Here is a 23,394-nt window from a genome sequence, read left to right as displayed (position 1 = left end):
TAATTATATAAAGCATACAAGTCATAAACTATTATTTTATTACAGTAGTTTGCGAGGACCAAGATTCATGTGTTTATAGAATGCCAATTTCATTTCATAACCTTCGATAAGATACTTAGTGTTCTCTCCGCTTGACTCGCCGCTAGGTGACGCTATAAATAGCCATATAAAAAGTCTCCCTATAGAAATTTACTCATTCTTCGATTTGGCTCGTGAGTGACACTTACCTGGAATTGTTACGGTCCACTACACTTCGTGGTGTCCGTGTTCTTTTGTTTTTTTACGTTTTTTCCCTCGACCTTGGTTTTATGAGGAAACATTCGGATGTATTGAGCATACCAGACAGTTCCATGTCCTTCTCAAACTGGTCGAGAGAGCAGACTAGGCGTTCTAGGTTGAGTTCGTTGGCGAATTCAAGAGAACACGTTTCTCGACATGGTCGCCATTTTGATAAAGGTGAAACCCCTAGTAGTGGGCACACCAAAGCTCAAACTCACAGTAAGAGTAGAGCGAAGAAAAGGAGACACTCTAGTTCGAGTTCTGGCTCCAGTTCAGATTCTTCAAGTTCTGACGGTTCTAGGAGTAGCAGTGATTCTAGAGCTTCTTCTCGTAAGTCACAGAAGTCGGGTTCGGAATCCTTTAATTCCAACACCGGAAGTAGAGAAAAAGAAAGTAGCACCTCAAAACCAAAAAGAAGTGTAACGTCAGAAACGATTGAAGTTTACGAAAGATTTGACATTAATAACGATGTAAAGGGAGAAAAATTTGACAATGAGTTGAAACAGTTTTGTCAGCCATTCTTTACTAAATATTTCAGTGACGAAACCCTGAAAACTAAGATCTTGGACAAGTATCCAATACCCGATGCAGGTGATCTTTTCAAAGTGAAAAAATTAGATTCTTTTATCAGTCCTTTACTGGAAAAGAAAAACAAACAGTTTGATAAAGGAGCTGACAAAGGGGCACAAAATATTCAGTCGAGAATTTACAAAACCTTGGGGCCTCTTTCTAAGTTGTGGGGCATTCTAGAAGATCTGCGTGCTGCCTTTGGGGAGTCTCATGAAGTTGATAACGTTGACGTGACCCACATGTGTTCTTTGCTAGAACAGTCTGTTTGTTTGATTGGCCAAGCAAGTGTAGCAGTTGATCACCATCGCAGAGTCAATGCGACGGTGAAAATTACAGGAGATTACAAGAAGGCTAAGGCCATTTTGGATGAAAATGCTGAAGCTTTAGAAACTAGCGGGAGTAAACTGTTTGGTGATAAATTTATAAAGATCTTAAAAAAGACAGGGAAAAGAAGAAAAGAGGCTAACGAGGTAGTTGATGCTACCCCTGCGAGAGTATCAAGAATAATTCTTGAACTTTTAAGAAAAGTTCATGAAATATATTCTTGAATCTGCTCATGAAATATTCATGAAGATCCTATGAAGTTAAAATTGGACACTCATGATTTCATGAATTTTATTCATGAAAACCAAGTTCAAGAATATTCAAGAATAGTGGGTTGTTCATGAATTACTTACTACTCTTGAAAATTCATGAACTTCCTTATAGAATTCATGAAATCATAGTGTCCTGTGAATTTTAGCTTCATTAGATCTTTCATGAACATTTCAGGAACTTTTTAAGAATATTATTCTTGAATTACATAATTTGACAGAAGGCAAAATTGGCAAAACCACTGTGAGTACCCTCAAAATACATGTACATAAACATTCTATTTAAAAATTTGATAATATATAAATAATGACTACAATATTCTAAACTAAATGCTATGTATTAAATTAATTCATTGAATTTATAAATGTATACAGCTTTTAGCCAACACACTCTTAAACAATTACATGTACAGCCTGGATCAGTTTCAGAATCTTAAACAACGCTTGTGTTCTTCTTATGGCACGTTTGAGTAAGTCAGATGCCTGTGGTGCATTTGTTATCCCTGTCAACTTTGCTTCTTGACATTCCAAAAATGAATTTTTCTCTATGGGTGTCTGCTGGATCACTCACTAATTCATCCAAAATTGAAATCCATCCTTTAAATCATGACGTGGTTTTTTTTTCTAGCTCTTTTACAATAAGCCTTGTTTTTCATTTCACTCTCCCTGAAATTACATATACATGTATATAAATGATATGCCAAATAGAAATAAATATTACAGGGAACAGGATACTTTTAAATAATATGGGAATTGTGGTGATGCTGCAACTGGAGGCCAGAAAAAAATAAAGGAATTACCTGTGTTTTATACAGAATACTTGGTCTTTAATTTATACAGAGTCAGGAATCCTCAGAGACGAGTCAAAGTCAATTTGTTCTAATCAGTAAAGAAAATTTAAAAATGATTTTAGTTTCAATTTAGAATCAAATTTCCTTTTTAGCTCACCTGAGCCGAAGGCTCAAGTGAGCTTTTCTGATCACATTTTGTCTGTAGTCCGTCTGTCCGTCTGTCTGTCTGTCTGTCCGTCCGTCCGTCTGTAAACTTTTCACAATTTCGACTTCTTCTCAAGAACCACTGGGCCAATTTCAACCAAACTTGCCACAAAGTATCCTTGGGTGAAGGGGATTCAAGTTTGTTCAAATAAATGGCCACGCCCTCTTTCAAGGGGAGATAATAAAGAATTAGTGAAAAATTAACAGCATCTTTTAAAAATCTTCTTCTCAAGAACCACAAAGCCAGGGAAGATGAAACTCATGTGGAAGCATCCTCAGGTAGTGTAGATTCAAGTTTGTTCAAATCATGACCCCCGGGGGTAGGGTGGGGCCACAGTGGAGGATCAAAGTTTTACATAGAAATATATAGGAAAAACCTTTAAAAATCTTCTTCTCAAGAACAGCAAAGCCATGATGGGTCATATTTATATGGAAGCATCCTGGGGTAGTGTAGATTCTAAATTGTTCAAATCATGACCCCAAGGGGTAGGGTGGGGCCACAATAGGGAATCCAAAATTTCATTGAAATATATAAGAAAAATCTTTAAAAATCTTCTTCTCAAGAACCACTGGGCCAGAAAAGCTGAAACTTATATGGAAGCATCCTGGGGTAGTGTAGATTCTAAATTGTTCAAATCATGACCCCCCGGAGTAGGGAGGAGCCACAATAGGGAATCCAAGTTTTACATTGAAATATATAGGAAAAATCTTAAAAAATCTTCTTCTCAAGAACCACTGGGCCAGAAAAACTGAAACTTATATGGAAGCATTCTGGGGTAGTGTAGATTCTAAATTGTTCAAAACATGACCCCCGGGGGCAGTGCGGGGCCACAATAGGTATTACAAGGGGGGAAATCTGGTAAAGAACAGCATGGCCAAAGTTACTCAGGTGAGCGATGTGGCCCATGGGCCTCTTGTTTTTTTTTTTTCCATATCATAGATTTAGCTTGATTCAAATCATCGCATTTATCTTTAAAAAAAGAAGTTTTATATATAATACTTTTAAAACCAGCACGGATGTATATAAATCTAATTAAAATTAGATCTTTCAAGTGCTTATGTTGCTGTAAATTAAGATCGCGGTACACACCATATCAGCACTTCAGTATGCTAGGGGTTCACGGCGAGATACTTTTGACTTGATGCCGCGTAAACACCCCAATCCTATCAATAATATGAACAAGTAGTTTCTTTTAAGGATTTGCACGGATTGTAATTATAAGCGTTCGTCAAGAGATTCAACTCATTTCATGTATATATATGTAAACGTGTAGAATTATTTAAAATGGTAGATTTTAATTTTCTAGAACTCACATAAAAGTACTAAATGAAGTGGTTAACTAGGTCAGGTTTTTAATTTTTACTCCTACAAGTAAGAGCCTCTGTAAACGCCCCTACTCTCCTTATATACGGAATTACTAACGAAAAAAAAAAGACTGAAAAAACTATTTATGTTAATTAGGAGAAATTACATTGCTGTCTTTTCTCCTTGAATTATCTCCCTAATTTCCTTTCACCTCGACGTGATGTAGCATTGTACATGTACCTCTAACTACTGTATATATGTTTGTATGTTATTAATTTTGTAACTCATGTACCAATACTTTGGTTTGAGTGAATAAATTAAACTTGCACACCCCCCCCCCCCAAAAAAAAAACAAACAAAAATAAACAAACAAACAAACAAACAAAGATTCAACATTGAATTCTTTAAAAATATTAATGATTAGTTTACTTATCATCAGGGAAGTTTTTAAGTCTAATTTTTATTTATTTTATTATTATCATTTTTTAGGAAGGTAACATTCTTTACTTACCTACCAAAAGTTACTTTTATTAAAAATTTGATTAATTTGAGCGTCTGGTGAATTTGATTTACAGTGTACCCAGTCACGCATTTAAAATATACACATAGTAATCAATGGGCTGTAAATATTTCACTTACAGTAATTTGTGAAAATAAAAAGGCGATATTTCAAATGTTTTCAATAATATTGTTTCGTCAACTGCTGGTCAACGGAAAAAGTTTAACTTTTGCGACGTAGCTATTTTACCTTTCTTGTCTAGTGCAGGTTCTTTTTAAAAATCTTTTTATGCCGAAATGAAAAAAAAGAATACATGTATTTTCCTTCATTAGTCAGTTTAAAAACCCTGGAAAACATCAGATACTTCGGACAAGTTCTTTACATGTGGTATGTTTTCTTCAGACATAACCTGTAGATTACGTCAACATCAACGTCATAATGGGGCAAATGACGCAATGTTAAACTGAATGAAGGGGAAAAATATTTTCATCAATGATGATTTTCAGGTTTATTACAATAATCAGAACTACTTCAAACTAAAAAAACAAGTACCTGTTCATTTCTTGTCAAAATAAGTAGAAGGAATAAACCTTCAAAGTTTCCAAAATATTGCTTGTGTATTTACTGAGAAAAATAGAAATTAAAGAATTTTCACTTTTCGTCTGTTTCCATGGCAACGGTAGGAATTTAGAAAAAATTGAACGTTGACTGCACACCTAGAGTTTCAAATTATATTTTCTGTAAAGTTTCATGAAGATTGTCCAAGCCACCTCTGAGAACATATGTGAGCATAATACCTTTTTTCTGTTTTGTTTCTATGGTAACTGTGTGCGGCCAATTCCAGGTTTTTTTAAAAATAGAAATCAATTTGACACAGTGCAAGGAATCATCCATTAAAGTTGCAAAATGATTGCTTGAGCAGTTACTGAGAAAATCAAAGTTAAAGAATTTCCACTTTTCCTCTGTTTCCATGGCAACAATTGACAATTTGAAAATTTTAAATGCGAATCGCACAACTTCAATTACTGATCATCATTTCTATAAAGTTTATGATGAATGTTCAAGGGACCAGAGAGAACACTCCCGGACAAAATTTGTCACTTTTCACACGTTTCCATGGCAACAGTAGCCATTTTGAAACTGAAAGTCTGCACTGCACAAGTACAACTAGTGATCATCTTTTGTGGAAAGTTTCAGGAAGATTGTCCCAGCTGTCTGCAAGAAAATTCCCGGACAAGGTTTTTAGGCGTACAATAGCAATATGTCGCCTGACTTCGTTCAGGGCGACATAATAATAATAAGAAACAGTAGAATCACTATAAGGTCTTCCGTGAAGACGGAAGACCTTAATAAATTTGAATTGCCCATACATGTGATAATTTTTAGGCCCAAATACTGTACAGGAGTCTTCAAAATACTGGAATTTGGGTGAAAATACTGTACATTGTTCATCAAAAAACGGTACAAAAAACTGTACAATACATTGACCAAAAATCTATGTAAGAGGTTCATTTTTGATTAATAAATTTCAAATCAGTAAACAAGTGTACCACTGTGTACAGTGTTATATGTAATCTCATTTCAAGAAACTTTGCAGCTTTTAGAATTTTAACAATACCATGGTCAATGCTGAATTTGGTAAAAAGACTTCCATAGTACAGTGTTTAATGCCAGAGTTTGGTCGTCTCCAGTCATCTGCATTTTTTTTAATGATACTAAAAGCATTTTTCTTACTCTGTGTTAGAATGGACAATACTTATGCCCAAGCAGAGCAAAAAAAGTCATGGATTAATTAAATTTCGTGTTGCTGTCACACATTGTTGTTTCTCTTTGAAACGTCTTTAATTTCTACTGACAAAATTTTAACTAATTACATGTACGAGGGTTGTCCCAAAAAGTCATAGACAGGGAAAATAATTTTGTTTTTCTTTGCTAAATTAAATTTTTTTCATAGTAAAAAGCAACATTTTTTGATAATGAATTTCAAGTTTCATGATAATAACACATTAAATAAGAAAATAATACAAAAATGTAGAAAACATATTAGTGTACATCAGCACACGAAAGCAAACTTAATTTATGTCTCTTATAACGTCATGATCATTTTAAGTATACAGGGGTTGAAATATACCGTAGCCCGACGCCTGGGGCTAGTCATTTTAAGACTAGGGCTAGCTAATTTAAATGTAATGATAGTCCATCGGACTAGCAGAATAGAAAAAAATGTCTTGATTGTCAGTTTACTTTCGCTTTTCTATGTTGACTGGGTTTCCTTGACTGAGAACTAGTTTAATGTTTCTGTCACCAATGCATTTGAAACATCTGTTATGTTTTCATTTTGCATTAAAAAAAATGTTGGGCTAGGTAGTTTGAGGTTCGGGCTATTAATTTTTTGCTGATCAAAAGCCCCTAGGCTAGTGGTTTTTCCAGGAAAATTTCAACCCCTGAGTATACCGTCCCATTTGTTTAACATGTGTCTCTTAAGCTTCTCCTTATTTTTTCAAGAGGAAAACCACTATTGACTGAGTGACTCGGTAAATCTCACCAATGTCTATATTTGTTTTTTAGCTCACCTGAGCCGAAGGCTCAAGTGAGCTTTTCTGATCGAAACTTGTCCGTTGTCTGTCGTCGTTGGCATTGTTGTTGTCATTGTCATCGTTGACGTAAACTTTTCACATTTTCATCTTCTTCTCCAGAACTACTAGGCCAATTTCATTCAAACTTGGCACAGAGTATTCTTGGGTAAAGGGGATTCAAATTTGTTCAAATGAAGGGCCTTGCCTCCCTCCAAGGGGAGATAATTACGAAATAGCAAAAAATAAATGGCATTATTGAAAAATCTTCTTCTCAAGAACCAATGGGCCAGGAAAGATGAAACTCATGTGGAATTATTGTCAGATAGTGTAAATTCAATTTTTTTCAAATCATGACCCCTGGGAGTAGGGTGGGGCCACAATGGAGGATCAAATTTTTACTTAGGAATATATAGGACAAATCTTCAAAAATCTTCTTCTCAAGAATAGCAAAGCTATGATTGGTCATATTTATATGGAAGCATCCTCAGGTGGTGTAGATTCAAATTCGTTCAAATCATGACCCTGGGGGTAGGGTGGGGCCACAATGGACGGTCAAAGTTTTACATAGGAATATGTAGGAAAAATCTTTAAAAATTTTCTTCTTAAGAACAGCAAATCTATGATTGGTTATATTTATGTTAAAGTATCCTCAGGTGGTGTAGATTCAAGTTTGTTCAAATCATGACCCCCAGGGTTAGGGTGGGGCCACAATGGACGATCAAAGTTTTACATAGGAATATATAGGAAAAGTCTCTCAAAATCTTCTTCTCAAGAACAGCAAAGCTATGATTGGTTATATATATTTGTAGATTCAAGTTTGTTCAAATCATGACCCCCAGGGGTAGTGTGGGGCCACAACGGACGATCAAAGTTTTACATAGGAATATATAGGAAAAATCTTTAAAAAATCTTCTTCTCAAGAACAGCAAAGCCATGGTTGGTCATATTTATATGGAAGCATCCTCAGATAGTGTAGATTCAAGTTTGTTCAAATCAATAACCCCCAGGGGTAGGTGGGGCCACAATGAAAGTTCAAACTTGTAGGGAAAAAAGTCACAGATAGTCAAAAAAAAAATGTAAGCATTCTTAGTTAGTGTAGATTCAATTTTGTTCAATTCATACCCCCCCCCACACACACACTCCCTTTTAGGTGTAGGTCGGGACCACTTATGCATTTAAGATTTTCAATACTAAACTGATTTTTGCTTTTTTTCTATCCACAGTGCTCAGGTTAGCGATGTGCCATCTGGGCTTCTTGTTTTTTATCAGATTCAAATTTCAGTCCTTGAAAGGTCGCCTTAGATTATGTACCTGTAGGTAGCAGAGAATACACAAATTTGACGTAGAGCATGTAGTCGACCCATAATGTTTCTCACCATCTGAATTTAACAAACAGTACTCTACTTCTTATAGGCATAACTATTTTAGCTACGGAGGTAAAAACTGTCGTAGAATCTCTTGTACCATTAAAAAAACTTCTCTACTAGCGTTCTTGTGTGTTATGTCACTTCTGTATCATTTTTCCGTCTCTGAAGTGGACAAACCACATTTGAAGCAATTCTATTACATCCCCATGCGCCACTAAGGCGTTTGAAGCCGTCATTTTGAAAATAACGACAACAATCTCTTATCTCTGATGCTATTGGCTTGAAAATTTGACATAATACTAAAGTTTTGTTTCTAATCTCACTGATATAAATTTGAGTTTGATATTTTGCATATTACCAGAGAAACAAATGCAATTGGAATTGTTACATGCGTAAATTATTTTGGATTTTGTTCGTGCGCCGACAGACCATATAGGCCTACCTATAAATCGTCATAATATTATTACTTTTAAAAATATATATTTAAAAATGCACTATTTTATGGAACATTGAATATATTAGAACTATGCAAAAATTGGTTAGTATTGGTTGAATGTTTAAAAAGTTATTAACATCGTCTACGACTTTTTGGGACAACCCTCGTACAGATGAAAAACCCCTTATAATAATAAGGGTATTCTATCTAACAAAAAAGCTTTGATACATTTTAATAACAATGTAATTATCGCGGGAATATTTCACACCTTTGATCATGATGTTTTGTTTACATTAACCAAGCGCAGTAAGTCATGCATCAAACGAGATTTCTGGTGTTGTGAGAGCGAGAATTAAGAAAAAATGGCGGTTTCCGGTAAACAATTAAAAAATACAGCATAATTTTTCATTTCCCTTGAATTTTCGAGCCCATGAATGGGGTCAAAAATACTTGACATTTTGTGTACAGCTGGTACATATCACATGTATGATTGCCATTCTTTTTGTCCATTTTTTTTTTTTAAATTGTTGATATCATATGGTCTCTGAGCTTAGTATGATGGGCCTCAGTTTGGTTTTAATTCATATTATAGTAATCATACTAAGTTGAACATAGTTTTAAATAGATCCCTTATTTTAAAACAAAAATCTACCAAATGTGGGGAAAAATTACTCTGATATATTATTTGTTGGACCAATTTAATCTTTTTCAGAATGAGAGTATAGTGGAAGTGAAATTTGTAGCCGGATCAATAGGTGCAAGCCAGATTTTCTTGAACTTAAAGAAAAGGCTTGAATATGAAAAAGGCAACCATTTATTCCAGATCACTGTTAGAACAGAGGTAATTATCAATAATTTATTTAAAAACAAAGTGTTTGATTTTAAAACTTCACTGAAAATTGTTTATCATTTACAAAGTCATACATGTATTAAGGTTACTTGTTTCAGATGATCTATTACTGCATGTCTGTTTCAAACTCACCTGAGCTAAATATAAACTTTCAGATAATAAAAAAAGTGGCCTGACATTTGTCTGTCTGTCTGATGAGTGTCATCTGTAAAGTTTTCATATAAACTTTTTATGTTTTCATTGAACCAATCAGCTATTTTTAATCAAACTTGCCAATTAGCATTTGTCTGAATGAAAAACCACAATGTAAAAGACTTTTTTAATTCTAAGTAATAATCATTATTTAATGATTATTTAAGTTTTCATGAAATAAGTTATCAGTGAAAAAGAGGGCTATTAAAAAAAATCTCCATAATATATGCATATGAACATAACCAAAATCAGTCTTGTTTCAGAAAATTGTTAGTTGTTTTATTTAAAAAGTGCTAAAATTTCTGGATTTGTCATAAGAGTTTCAATCTCATTAAGGTTTTAATTTCATGCTGTAGATTTGTGCTTTTTGACCGATACTTCATAAGGTAATCTGAAAGCTTTATACAGTAAATCGCAGTTAATAGCAAAGTTCTGGGGACTGGCAAAATTACTTTGCTGTATCCGTAATTCGTTATATCCATATAATGAATTTGTTAAAGTATGCAAAGCCAATTCATTATATCATTTTTTCCTTCAAGTATAACTAACAAATGTATTTAGGGAAGTTTAAAATATAAAGTTTATCTTGGAGTTCAAAAGTTTGAGACTGAATTGAGTTTCAAATATTAAAACTTACAAAATTATTATCAGTTCAATATTTAAGTTAAGATCTTTGAAAATTCGCTATAAATGATGTAAATTTTGTTATATTTAACTTCTAGGGGACAAATTCAATTTGCTGTAGTCGTAAATTCGCTATATCCGAGTTCATTATATCTATAAAATTTTACAAGGAATTCTTAAGTATTTTGGGGATTGCAAAAAACTGCTCTATATCCATAAATTCGATATATCGGTGTTTGTATTAAACAAGTTTTACTGTATTCACTATGGGTTTCATTTTGCAGAAAATTGTAAATTATATACACAGTGCAAATAAAACCATCTTGTGAATCTTCCAATCAACAGAATAATAGGAAAAATCCTCTCAATTATAGCAGGATCACATTTAGTCATGTCTATATTCCACTGTACCACATTTCTACAAATTGTTCTTAGTTTTCCTTAAAAAAAAAAGTTACGAATCTGGAAATTTTTTTTTTTCAATTTAGCAAAAAATAAACCCCATATAATGATTTCATAAATATGTTACACAGATCACATGTCACACTTATGTCAGGTAAAAGAATAAAAATTTACATAAATCAAATTATATTTGGTTTTAAAAATAACTCAGTATGACTTGCAGGATAAAATATCATATATTGATATATACTCTATAGCAATGCATAAAAATGTAGAGTTTGTTAATATGACAGTGCATAAAATATCATAGGCCACCTGAGTCACTCAGGTGACCTATTGCTATCCGTTTTTGTCTGCCGTTGTCCGTCGTCCATTTAAACATTTTCAGCTTCTTCTCTGAAACCATTCAACCAATTTTGGCATATAGCATCTATGGATGAAGGGGAACAATTTTTTTGAATTTCATGCCCCCTCTCCCCCCCCCCCCCCCCCCCCCCCCCCAGGGGTGGGGCTAAAATCACCAAAATCAATGCAATCTTTAAAAACCTTCTTTACTCCTGGACATCAAGCAGTCAAACTGTTAGCATGATTGAAATAAGGATTGAGCCCTTTACTAAAATTGTGAAATTCATGGCCCCAGGGTCAGGGGTTGTGGTGCTAGGGTGGGGCTATATACATCACAGAGTGAAAGTGCATTATTTCTTTGAAAGTCTTCATCTCTGCTCCTGGGTATTAAATAAACTAGCTAAGTACATAGTTATGTTGAGCAAGGCTGCCTCTTCCAAAATTATGAATTTCATGGCCCCTGGGTCAGGGGTTCTGGTGTTAGGGCGGTGCTCTATTGATTATACGAGGGTTGTCCAAAAAGTTCGTGGACAATGGCATTTGTGTCAAAATGAATAGTTCAAAATATACTTACTGTATACCAAAATATTAGTTATGAAAATCGAAGTCAGAATAGTTGGGTTTTTATTGTTTAAATTTAAATATTTTTGTAAAAATAGCGGTCATTAGAGGTTGCCGATAGTGCGCATGGACCAGGGTTAAAATGCCATAAACTTTTAAATAAAGTTTTCTGATTAAAATGATTATTTTCTTTATAAAATGATTCAAAGCTTTATAAAAATTAAATGTGTCAGAAATAAAGCGGTTGTCGTTATTTTCTGATATCTTTAGTATCACTTACTAAATAGACAGTGAGAATATTAAGCGAAAACCGCAAAAAGTATGTTTCAAAAATTGACAGAAAAAGCGACGTCGGCCATCCGAACGAAACAGTGTCCAATCATACAGTCATGCTTTAATATGGTTGAAACGACGTCAGACACAAAATATTTATTCAAACAACTTAAAATTATTGGAATATATTTAGTTCATTGATTTGTAATTGATGTATAAGCTTTTTCAATGGTGTGTAAAATTTCGGAGACACTAGAAGAAGTGGAAAACCACTGTTATTTGATGAAAATAGGATATCCTTATTCATGACGTTGTCGTTGGACTGGGCTGCGTATACGAAGTGTTAATATTTATGACGCTCGTAAATTATGACGTATTGTTTTGAATTTTAAAAATGAAATCAATTTTGGGCTATACATAAATATTATTTCGTACACTTGGCAGTGTGACATAATTAAGAAAATTAGCGTGTGTCCATGAACATGTGATAAAAATTCAAAATCCATATTTTTGACGTTTTCATGAAATTAACGTTACGTCAGACTGGGCCGTGCGGCTTGCATATACAAAGTATTTACACCTATATAACATTCGTAAAATAGTGTTCATTGTTTTAATTTTTAGCTCACCTCGACGAAGTCGAGATGAGCTTATGCTATACCCCCGGCGTCGGCGTCGGCGTCCCAGGTTAAAGTTTTAGGAGCAAGTCCCATTCCCAAGTAACTATAAGCCCTACCTGGACCAAACTTGCATGGATGATGCATCTAGGGATGGACACAACCAAACTTGCTTCGGATGCTGGATCTGACCTAGATTTTCCAGATGAGTGACCAGGTTAAAGTTTGAGGAGCAGGTCCATTCCTAAGTAACTATAAGCCCTACCTGGATCAAACTTGCGTGGATGATGCATCTAAGGATGGACACTACCACACTTGCTTCGGATGCTGGATCTGACCTAGATTTTCCAGATGAGTGGCCAGGTTAAAGTTTTAGGAGCAGATCCATTCCCAAGAAACTATAAGCCCTATCTTGACCAAACTTGCATGGATGATGCATCTAAGGATGGACACTACCACACTTGCTTCAGATGCTGGATCTGACCTAGATTTTCCGGATGAGTGACCAGGTTTAAGTTTGAGGAGCAGGTCCATTCCCAAGTAACTATAAGCCCTACCTGGATCAAACTTGCATGGATGATGCATCTAGGGATGGACACTACCACGCTTGCTTCAGATGCTGGATCTGACCTAGATTTTCCAGATGAGTGACCAGGTTAAAGTTTGAGGAGCAGGTCCATTCCCAAGTAACTATAAGCCCTACCTGGACCAAACTTGCATGGATGATGCATCCAGGGATGGACACTACCACACTTGCTTCGGATGCTGGATCTGACCCAGATTTTCCACATGTGAGACCAGGTTTAGATTTAGGAGTAGTCTCATTCCCAAGTAACTATAAGCCCTACCTGGACCAAACTTTCATGGATGATGCATCTAGGGGTGTACACTAACCAACCTGCTTCGAATGCTGGATCTGACCTAGATTTTCCACATGAGTGAATTTTAGCCATATTTTAACCAAATTAGCATGGATGATATATCTAGGGATGGACACTTCCAGACTTGCCTTGGATTCTGAATCTGACGTACATTTTCCAGATGAGTGACCAGGGTAATTTTTTTGGAGTAGCTATATAATATTATGGCCTGTTATGATTAAACTTGCATAGATGGTGCATCTAAGGATGAAAACTTCCAGACTTGCTTTGGATGTTGGAAGTGACCAAAATTTTCTTGATTACTAAACAGGTCAAAAGTTTTTTGAGCAGGTCTATAATTAAATCAAACTTGCATGGCCATTGATCTTGGGATGTACCCTAACTAGAAAAAAAATATGTGAAATTTGCCTTACATGTAGATAACATTCGTCGAGGTGAGCTTCGTAATCTTTGATTACCTATGTTTCATATATTTATTAAATCATGGTCTATATTAAGATATTATCGTACACATTTGCCATTGCGGACTTTATTAAGAAAATTAAGCATTTGTCCACGAAGTTTTTGGACAACCCTCGTATAGTGAAAATGCATTAAATCTTTGAAAATCGTCTTCTCTGCTCCTGGGCATGAAATAAACAAACTAAGTACATAGTTATGATGAGCAAGAGACTGCCTCTACTGAAATTGTGAATTTCATGGCCCCAGGGTCAGGGTTTCTGGTGTTAGGGTGGGGCTTTATGGATTATATAGTGCAAATGCATTAAATCTTTGAAAATCTTCTACTCTGCTCCTGGGTATTAAATAAAGTAACTAAGTACATAGTTATGATGAGCAAGAGTGCCTCTACCAAAATTGTGAATTTCATGGCCCCAGGGTCAGGGGTTCTGGTGTTAGGGCAGGGCTGTATTGATTATATAGTGAAAATGCATTAATTCTTTGAAAATCTTCTTCTCTGTTCCTGGGTATTAAACAAAGTAACTAAGTACATAGTTATGATGAGCAAGAGTGCCTCTACCAAAATTGTGAATTTCATGGCCCCAGGGTCAGGGGTTCTGGTGTTAGGACAGGGCTCTATTGATTATATAGTGAAAATGCTTTAATTCTTTGAAAATCTTCTCTGCTCTTGGGTATAAAATAAACTAACTAAAAACATAGTTATGGTGAGCATGGTTGCCTTTTCAGAAATGGCTCCTGGGTCAGGGGTTCAGGTGTTATGGCGGGGATGTATTGATTACATAGTAAAATTGCATTATAGTCACTGTTAATGTTGGTGTTAAACGTTGTTATAATCACCTGTATTTGTATAATTTTTCTTCTGAATGAGTGAGTGAGTGAGTGAACTTGTTGAGCTTAAACATTTTATATAAAATATTTAAGAATTTTAAACGATCGTGTAAATATTAAAAAATTGTGAAATTGATTGATCCACCCCTCTGATTCTTTACGCTGCAGTCTAACATGTCCATGATGTCATATATGATATCTCAGTGCAGTGAGATCAAGTACACGTTGATTACCTAGTCAGTTTTAAAACAGATTACAGTCAATGCATCGTGATAAATTTTTTGAAGCAGGAATTACAAGAATAATTTTTACATGTTTGGTTAAGCAGAGATATGTGAATTAATATTCCATTTTGCTTGTGTAACTTTTCGTGTGACGTCACAGTTGTTTTTCGGTACTCGGAAAATTTAAACATGAAGTGTTTTTACCACGCTTATGTCTTGTTCAGCTATGTCCTGTGTGATAATGAGGTAAGCTTCACCTTAAGATATTGCTACAATTAATTACTATGAAAAAGAACCTCAGTTCAATCGTAAATTTTAAAATATTTATTGACAGAATTTTTTCCCAAGTGTGTTTTTTGTCATTGAAGCCATCTTGAAAAGTGTGTAATTTATCCAGTTCTTATACATTGTGAAATATGAAAAAATGCTGTAAGAATTCTAAACACTATTTATATTCTGAATATTTGAAGAGCTGGACATCCTTTTACCCCACCTCTGTTGATTTTTCGATGAAATCCTGGCTTACGATTGGTTGAAGTCTGTCACGTGAAGGGGGTGTATTACTTATACCTAGTCGCTTGAGAATCAATACATGGTCGATACGGAGTTATCGTTCTTTTGTAACGTTCGAACAACTCGAGTTCACGCGATTTGCCGAGTGTCTGTTGACAATGTTACAGTTAACTAATGTAAGTAACGAAGATGGAATCTTTTTCTCCTTTTACTGAAAGTCTTCAAAACTGTCAGTACGTTATTACAGCACGAAACACTTGCAAAACAACATTACGTCACACAACGTGACGTCATAATAGGCATTGTATGAGTGATGAAACATATATATAGTGAGAAAAACAATTTTACAAACCACAAACAATGCATAAATATTTTATCGGTGGGGTAAATTCGTTACATAGTTTTGTAGTGACAGGGTACGGGATGATACCTGGTTAGTAAATTCCATACCTGGCTCGGCTTCGCCTCGCCAGGTATGAAATTTACTAACCAGGTATCATCCCGTACCCTGTCACTAAAAAACTATGTAACTAATAATACATATTTTTTATTTGTGTTTAAAAATTCCCATTATAGACTCGATAATGGACCCGTAAACACGAAGAACCAAAACTTAATACATACACTGTATGGAGCGATATTTGTATGGCAATATCTGAGCTCTTAAACAAGTCAAGAAAAGTGATGACAGAATTGCTTTAAGATTTGTATGACATGTTAAATAAAAAATATACAAAATATGAAAAAAATTCATGGACTAGATTTTTTTCAGCTCAAGCTCCTGTTCCTCCTTAAATAAACTAAGTGCATAGTTATGACGAGCATTGTTGCCTCTTCCAAAATTGTGAATTTCATGGCCCCAGGGTCAGGGGCTCTGGTGTTAGGGTGGGGCTCTATTTATATATATATATATATATATATATATATATATATATATATATATATATATATATATATATATATATATATAAATGCATTCATTCTTTGAAAATCTTCTTCTCTCTCCTGGATATTAAATTAAAAAAATTAAGTACATAGTTGTGATGAGCATGGCTGTCTCCTCAGAAATTGCGAATTTCATGGCCCTTGGGTCAAGGGTTCTGGTCTTAGGGCGGGACTCTATTGATTATATAGGGAAAATGCATAAATTCTTTCAAAATTTTCTTCACTGCTCCGTGGTATTATTTAAACAAAGGAAGTTCATGGCTATGATAAGGAAGAATGCCTCTTCTAAAATTGTGAAATTCATAGCCCCTGGGTCAGGGGTTCTGTAAAGGGAGGGGGGGCTCTATTGATTATTTAGTGAAAATGCATAATTTCTTTCAAAATATTTTTTTCTACTACTGGTTAAAAAGCAAAGATATGATGAGCAAGGTTGCCTCTTCCAGAATTGTGAGTTCATAGCCCCGGGGTCAGATGTTCTGGTGTAAGGGTGGGGCTTTATTTATTTAATAATATAGTGAAAATGCATTTCTTTGGAAATCTTCTATGCTTCTGGGCATATTCGAGGCAAACAGAGTAAAAGTTTTAATATGCAAAGGTATTTTTACCAGAATTTTGAACACCTGGACCATTTAGTCAAGTGTTCTGGTCCTGGCCAGGGCTCTATTAACTTGTATTCTGCTGAGCAAAGTTATTCCCCTTTACCATTGACCTTTGATAATTAATCACTGTAAACAATGTACCCTAAAGTCGCGTGTATTGGTCGCAATGGTGTAAAAGACACACCTCCAAAGTTGGGGTGAAAATCCTGAAAAAAAACCGCAGGTCCTATGTAAAATGCGCATCCAAAAAGCACATAAATTGGATGTGACTTTAATTTTTCTAGTACAGTAACTTAAGATGAAAGTAGGAAAATTTACGAATCTCAAACGAAAGTAGCAAGTCAGCTTTTTTACTCTACGTATTATAAGTATGCATGTGTGAACATTTAAATTTAACCTTTTTAATAATTATCTGACTAGAGATGATAAAAGAAATACCTGATTATTTTCTTTTCAAATTAATTCCAAGTGTGTTATGAAGTTATGCTTACCGGTACAATGAATAACAAGCATGTGTCCGTATTTATGTAAACAAAAATCATACCCAAGCGATATTAGTGTCAAAGGTTTGGCTTTGGGTAGTTAAACAGTTCTTGGTATCCATCGATAATTATTTTAGTTAGCTAGTGCAATGAACAATCAGTGCTGTGACCATGATGACGTGCTAAATGAACATTTTAATATTTATGTCTTATGAATGTTTTCTTGAATGTTACAAAATACGTTTTTATATGTGCTTCCAACTGAAATATGTTTTAATAAAGTTCTTTTAAAAAATGCGTCGCTTTCATTGCAGGTGTTGAGGTGATAATTGTTAAATAAACAATGGTCATGTCCTACGTGAAACATAGACTGAATTATATTTAGCAATGACGTAACAATAGAATCCATAATGATTTGTACCTCTAACTGCATATCTGAAATATAAAAACAATAAAAATAAGATATTGAATTGTGGATAATTCAGAATATATCACAAAGATATAGTTGTTGACTCATTTATAGGTATTAATATATCTATGTCTTAAGCAACATGCAGTTCTTGTATATAATATAAGCGACAGTAGTTCAAAATGGCGGAATACGCAATGGAAATAAAACAAAAACAAAGATCGTTTTTCATTATGATTTTATTTATGAAACGATTATCTTTTTTTCAACAGGTAGGGTAGATGTAAATGACTACAACAGGTAGGGCTGACATAGATGACTCTGAAATTAGAGTAATATTACATGTAATAAACTTTGACATAATTGGTTACAAAGAGTAGGCGTAATCAATTAAAACGGATCGGGAAAATGGTCGTCGTGACCTGGAAAAAAGGGGCTGTATTTTGTTCCGATGTATTAAGCGCATCCCTAATTTTAAACAATTTTCTGAGGGGAAAAAGTGGGGCCAATACAAGTGACTTTATGGTATTTGAAAGGTTAATAGAATACAAGAATTATGCAATTATATATTGTATAATACAAAAAGTACTTTCATAGTTTTAATAATCAGATAGATTTGGAAATAATAGATGAATAAAAATGAGATAAAAATAACTTATCTTTTTAAATGTTCTTCAAAGGTCAAGAGAGGCCAATGTGAGAAGTAATAATATGGGGTAAAAAAATAGACATTTTGTTAATAGTCTGCATGGTAATAGTGATAAATAGGGGACAGATAGATACTAGACCAATTATTTTGTTGATGCTAATGATACTTTTTTTCTTGGTTTTGGGCAACAAAGCTTCATTTATTGGTTTATATATGGATCCTCTAAATTGTTGTATTGTACTCAGGTGACCGTTAAGGCCCTTGGGCCTCATGTTAGAATATGGGCCATAACTCAAGAACCCCTTGGCCAATTATTGTCAAATTTGTCTCGGGGTATCCTTGGCCAAAGGGCTCCCATTTATACTAAAACTAGGGTTGTGACCCTTAAACAAGGGGAGATAATTAGATGAATAAAACTAAAAGTACTGGTTGCTAAATATTTTTTCTCAAGAACCACTGGGCAGATCATATCACCAAACTTACACAAAAGGATGAGGATATGTTGTAGATTAAAATTTGCATGGGGGATTGGCCTGGGGCAAAGGGCCTGGTTTCAAGGTCACTTCAAATTTGACCAAAAATTACATTTTATTAAAATGTTGATATTTTGCTTACTATAAGGACTAGGATCGTCAAATCTTGTCAGTTGATGCATCTAAGGACCTCATATCATGTAGACTCAAAAGTAGGTCACAGTGATCTACTTTTTAAATTTTGTGGCCATTCTTTTTCAAAATGATTTAGAGGCATATTCTGAACAATTTAAGGCCTACGATCATCAAATTTTGTTAGTTGATGCATCTTGAAATATTTCAGGTACTAATTGGCTCAGAATCATCCTTTGTCATTTGATGCATCTTGGGTCTTTGGAGTACTACAACTGAAAAGTAGGTCACCTTGACTTACTTTTGAAATTTTATGGCTGTATTTAAATATTTTCGGGTACTATTTGGCTTGGAATCATCAACCTTTGTCAGTTGATGCATCTTGGTCCTCTGAGTAAGTTGACATAAAAGTAAGTCACCGTGACCTACTTTTGAAATTTTATTGCTTTATTTAAATATTTTTAGGTACTAATTGGCTTAGAATCACCAATCTTTGTCAGTTGATGCATTTTAGGTCTGTAGAGTTAGTCGACTGAAAAGTAGGTCACTGTGAAATGTTTTTGAAATTTTATGACTTTATTTAAATATATCAGGTACTAGTTGGCTTAGAATCATCAAACTTTGTCAGTTGATGCACCTTTGGTCCTCGGAGTATGTCACCTTTAATGTGGGTCAGTCTGACCTACTTTTGGAATTTCATGGCTATATTTAAATATTTACAGGTACTAATTTGCTTAGAGTCATCAAACTTTGCTGGATGATGCATCTTGGGTCCTCAAAGTATGTCATCTGAATAGTAGGTCATGTGACCTGATTGGATATTTTTTCAGGTACTAATTGGCTTAGAATCATCAAACTTTGTCAGTTGATGCATCTTGGGTCCTCAAAGTATGTCAACTGAAAAGTAGGTCACTGTGACCCACTTTTGAAATTTTATGGTTATAATTAAATATTTTAGGTATTAATTGGCTTAGAATCATCAAACTTTGTCAGTCGTTGCATCTTGGGTCCTCGGAGTACCTCAACTGAAAAGTAGGTCAGATGACCTACCTTTGAAATTTTACGGCTTTATATAAATATTTCAGGTATTATTTAGCTTAGAATCATCAAATTTAGTTAGTTGATGCATCTTGGATCCTCAGAGAAGACAAGTGATAAGTAAGTCACCACGATGTGCTCTCAGGTACTAATTGGTTTGGAATGATCTTGGGTTCTCAGAGTGTTTTATCTAAAATGTAGCTCATGATGACCTACCTTTGGAATTTCAAGGCTTTATCTAAATCTACAGGATACTTAGAGGCTTCAAATAGAAGTGATTAAGGTTGTACAATTTATCAGAAGAGTGATTCAAGGCCCTTGGGCCTCTTGTAATGTTTATATATGCTATTGTACACATCTTCTAAAACAAGTTTGGATAAACAAAACATCTAGAATATATATGTTTTGTAATTTTTGTATATTTTTCTTTGAATTATACAAGAATTTTCATCAACTGATATTTTTTTCAAAACCCCTGGTAATGCATGCTGATTTTTTATCTGTGAACATCTGATGACACTATAATCTTAAATAAGAATATCTTAAAAAATTATCAGTAGGTAAGGTAAGTTGCATATGTCCTTAAGGTATAATAATCGGTACAACTTTTTTCCTCTCTAGTTTAACACAGGAAAAAGAAGAGAAAGGAAAAAAAAACAATAAAAAGCAATAAAGATGTTACATGTCAAGTATGCCACTGTCACTCTAATGAATAAAAGAGTCACCTGCCATGCAGAAACCCCTTATAATAGCTAAAAATAAATATTAAATAAATAAAATGTTTAATAATAAACGAGATGTGTTTGTGAAACACTGATGCCCCAGCATGGCAGCTTATGGCAAAGGTTAAAGTTCTCAAATGAAAGTCAAAAAATGTTGTTACCCAAAGAAAGGACTTGTGGCAATGGATATACCTGGTAAGTATGAAAGCCCGAGCACCAACCATTCAAAAGTTATGGTCAAGGTTCTACAAAGTCAAAGGGTCACAATTAATGTATGCAGGGAAAAACCTTGTCATAAGAAATAAACATGCAGTAAAAGCCCTACCATCAGCTGTTCAAAAGTAATGGCAAAGGTTAAAGTTTTTCAAAAGAAGGTCAAATTCCAAGGTCAAAGTCAAAGGTAAAAATTGTCAACATTCAAAGGAAGGTCTTTTCACAAGAAATATACCTGTGAAATTTGAAAGCCCTAGTACTAACTGTTCAAAAGTTATGACCAAGGTTAAAGTTTTTTAAAAAGTGGGTCAAACTAAGGTCAAGGTCAAAAGGTCAAAAATATTTAATCAATGGAAAGGTCTTCTCATGATGAATACACATGTGAAATATGAATGCCCTAGCACCAACTGTTCAAAGTTATAGCCAAGGTTAAAATTTGGTAAATTTTTGATATAATGGGTCAAACCCCAATGTCAAGAGTCAGATTTGTTAGTTCCCAAATGAAGGTCTTGTCACAAGGAATAGGCATGTGAAATATGAAAGCAGTAGCTCTAATCAATGAAAAGTTATGGGGAAGGTTAAAGTTTTTGTGGACAAACAGACAGACATACAGACAGACAGGGCAAAATCTATATACCCCCAAATCTTCGATTAAGGGGGCATAATAATAAAACCATTCTTGAAAAACAAAATAAAAATGATATATTACCAAAGCACATTGAGTGATCATGAATTTTGTGATTCCCCAATGTGAAGGTTTCGAAAGTCCAGAATAGTTTATGAAGGATGTGCAATTATAATAGTTGTCATTATCTGTTTAAATAATTTTAGTCATATAGTCACATAGGAATTTTTTTAACATATGATTTTAATCTTATAAGCTTTCAATTTCAGTTTCTTTAAGCCATTAATTTGAAAATTGATTTTATTTTAAAGGTTGAAGGCCATCCAGACTCCCATCAGACAATGCAGGTCACAATCAACGTGACAGATGTCGATGACAAAAACCCAAGGTTTGACCCTCCACACTACACAGGCTCCATACCAGAAAATGTTAGTGATCATAATTGACCCCCATATGGGGACATTTAAATTCATTTGTCTATATTTATGTATGTCTTTCTGACTATAACCTTAATTGGTAGTAACTTTTGACTGAGAGAAAATAGGGGTGCAGAATATCTTTCAGAATATACTATGATTCTTTACCTCATGACCTTATAGTTTATGTAGTTTTCAGAAATTTGTCTTTGGTTATACAGTCAATTCTTGAGTCATTGCCATTCAGTTCATTGCCATTCTTAGGTCAATGATCAAACTGGACATAGCCAGATATTTACCACTCTGTATCTTGAGAACCCTGGGCTTGATGGACATCAAACTTGATACACTAGCTGGATTCCCCAGGGGACTAGATGACCATTAGATTTTGAGGTCAAAAGGTCAAAGATCAAAAACCTATTTTAGACATAGGAAGATATTGTCCATTCCATATCTTGAGAACCCTTTGCTTGACATGAAACTTCCCGTACAAAATTTTGAGGTGGAATAGGCACGGATAGGGCATGGCTAAGACATGGAACCTGCACAGGTTTTTAAAAAGATGTTCTGCATGCCCAAGACACGGACATGGAATCTGAGTCTGAAAATGAGGAATCCTCGCTCACAGAAACCTGTGAGGAGGCACGGAATCTGTCTCCCAGGGGGACGGTTTTTAACACAAGCGGGTTTCAATTCAAACTATTTATTTATATCTCATGGCTTTTTACTGAGCATCTTCAATCATAACTTCCTTTGTTTGAATATCAAATTGAAGAGATTCATGATCATCAGTTAAGAATGTTTCTTTTACTCCAGTTAAAGGATATTAAATTCATAGATGTCAGTTTGAATTGTATTTTTGTCAGTTTAAGATGATTTCATCACTTTTGAACTAAATGCAATAAGTTGATCCAATATAGAATTAATAAGTCATTTTCAATCTTCATGATCATTTCTGTATTGCAGTGTTGACAATGAAATAGTCTGCTATATCTAAATTAAATTCTTTCTCAGATTCTGCAAACAAAGGTAAAATTACAATTGAATTGTACATTTTCATTTAATTCTTAATTAAAAACTAAGTATGAATTGTAATCTAATGATAAAGTAGATCTTTAACAAACAGAGAATGGGCACATTCACATATGGACTGGTTCTTAACTTTTCAAAATTCTAAAACATAATGTACGTAGCATAATAATAATGTAAAGCATTGTGAAGTTTGGTTACACTCATAACAAATCAAAATCACTGAGGAATTTAAATAACAGTATGTCAGCATAACTCCTGCACTGAATTTC

The 23,394-nt window shown here is 34.4% G+C and overlaps 1 protein-coding gene across 1 annotated transcript; it reads left to right on the top strand.

The window, feature by feature from the left end:
* Positions 1-286: 286 nt before the first annotated feature.
* LOC133199670 (uncharacterized) lies at positions 287-22,478 on the top strand. The gene is made up of 4 exons (XM_061335544.1): positions 287-1,343; positions 9,334-9,462; positions 21,989-22,105; positions 22,341-22,478. Exons 1-4 carry the CDS (start codon positions 309-311, stop codon positions 22,476-22,478), a joined length of 1,419 nt encoding a protein of 472 aa, XP_061191528.1. The 5' UTR covers positions 287-308.
* The last annotated feature ends 916 nt before the right edge of the window (positions 22,479-23,394 follow it).

The sequence above is a fragment of the Saccostrea echinata genome, unplaced genomic scaffold (genome assembly GCF_033153115.1).
Source record: "Saccostrea echinata isolate AGI-Se365-2 ecotype Australia unplaced genomic scaffold, CSIRO_AGI_Sech_v1 ptg000034l, whole genome shotgun sequence".
In the NCBI taxonomy this organism is placed as follows: Eukaryota; Metazoa; Mollusca; class Bivalvia; order Ostreida; family Ostreidae; genus Saccostrea; species Saccostrea echinata.
Note: the sequence above shows the minus strand (reverse complement) of the source record. Positions and strands in the feature narration are given on the sequence as shown.

Excerpts from the sequence above, each read along its gene's own strand:
- LOC133199670 (XM_061335544.1), top strand. The coding sequence starts at position 309 with ATGAGGAAACATTCGGATGTATTGAGCATACCAGACAGTTCCATGTCC. Across the intron at positions 9,463-21,988 it reads AGATCACTGTTAGAACAGAG|GTTGAAGGCCATCCAGACTC; the intron begins GTAATTATCAAT and ends TTTATTTTAAAG. Across the intron at positions 22,106-22,340 it reads CAGGCTCCATACCAGAAAAT|TTCATTGCCATTCTTAGGTC; the intron begins GTTAGTGATCAT and ends ATTGCCATTCAG.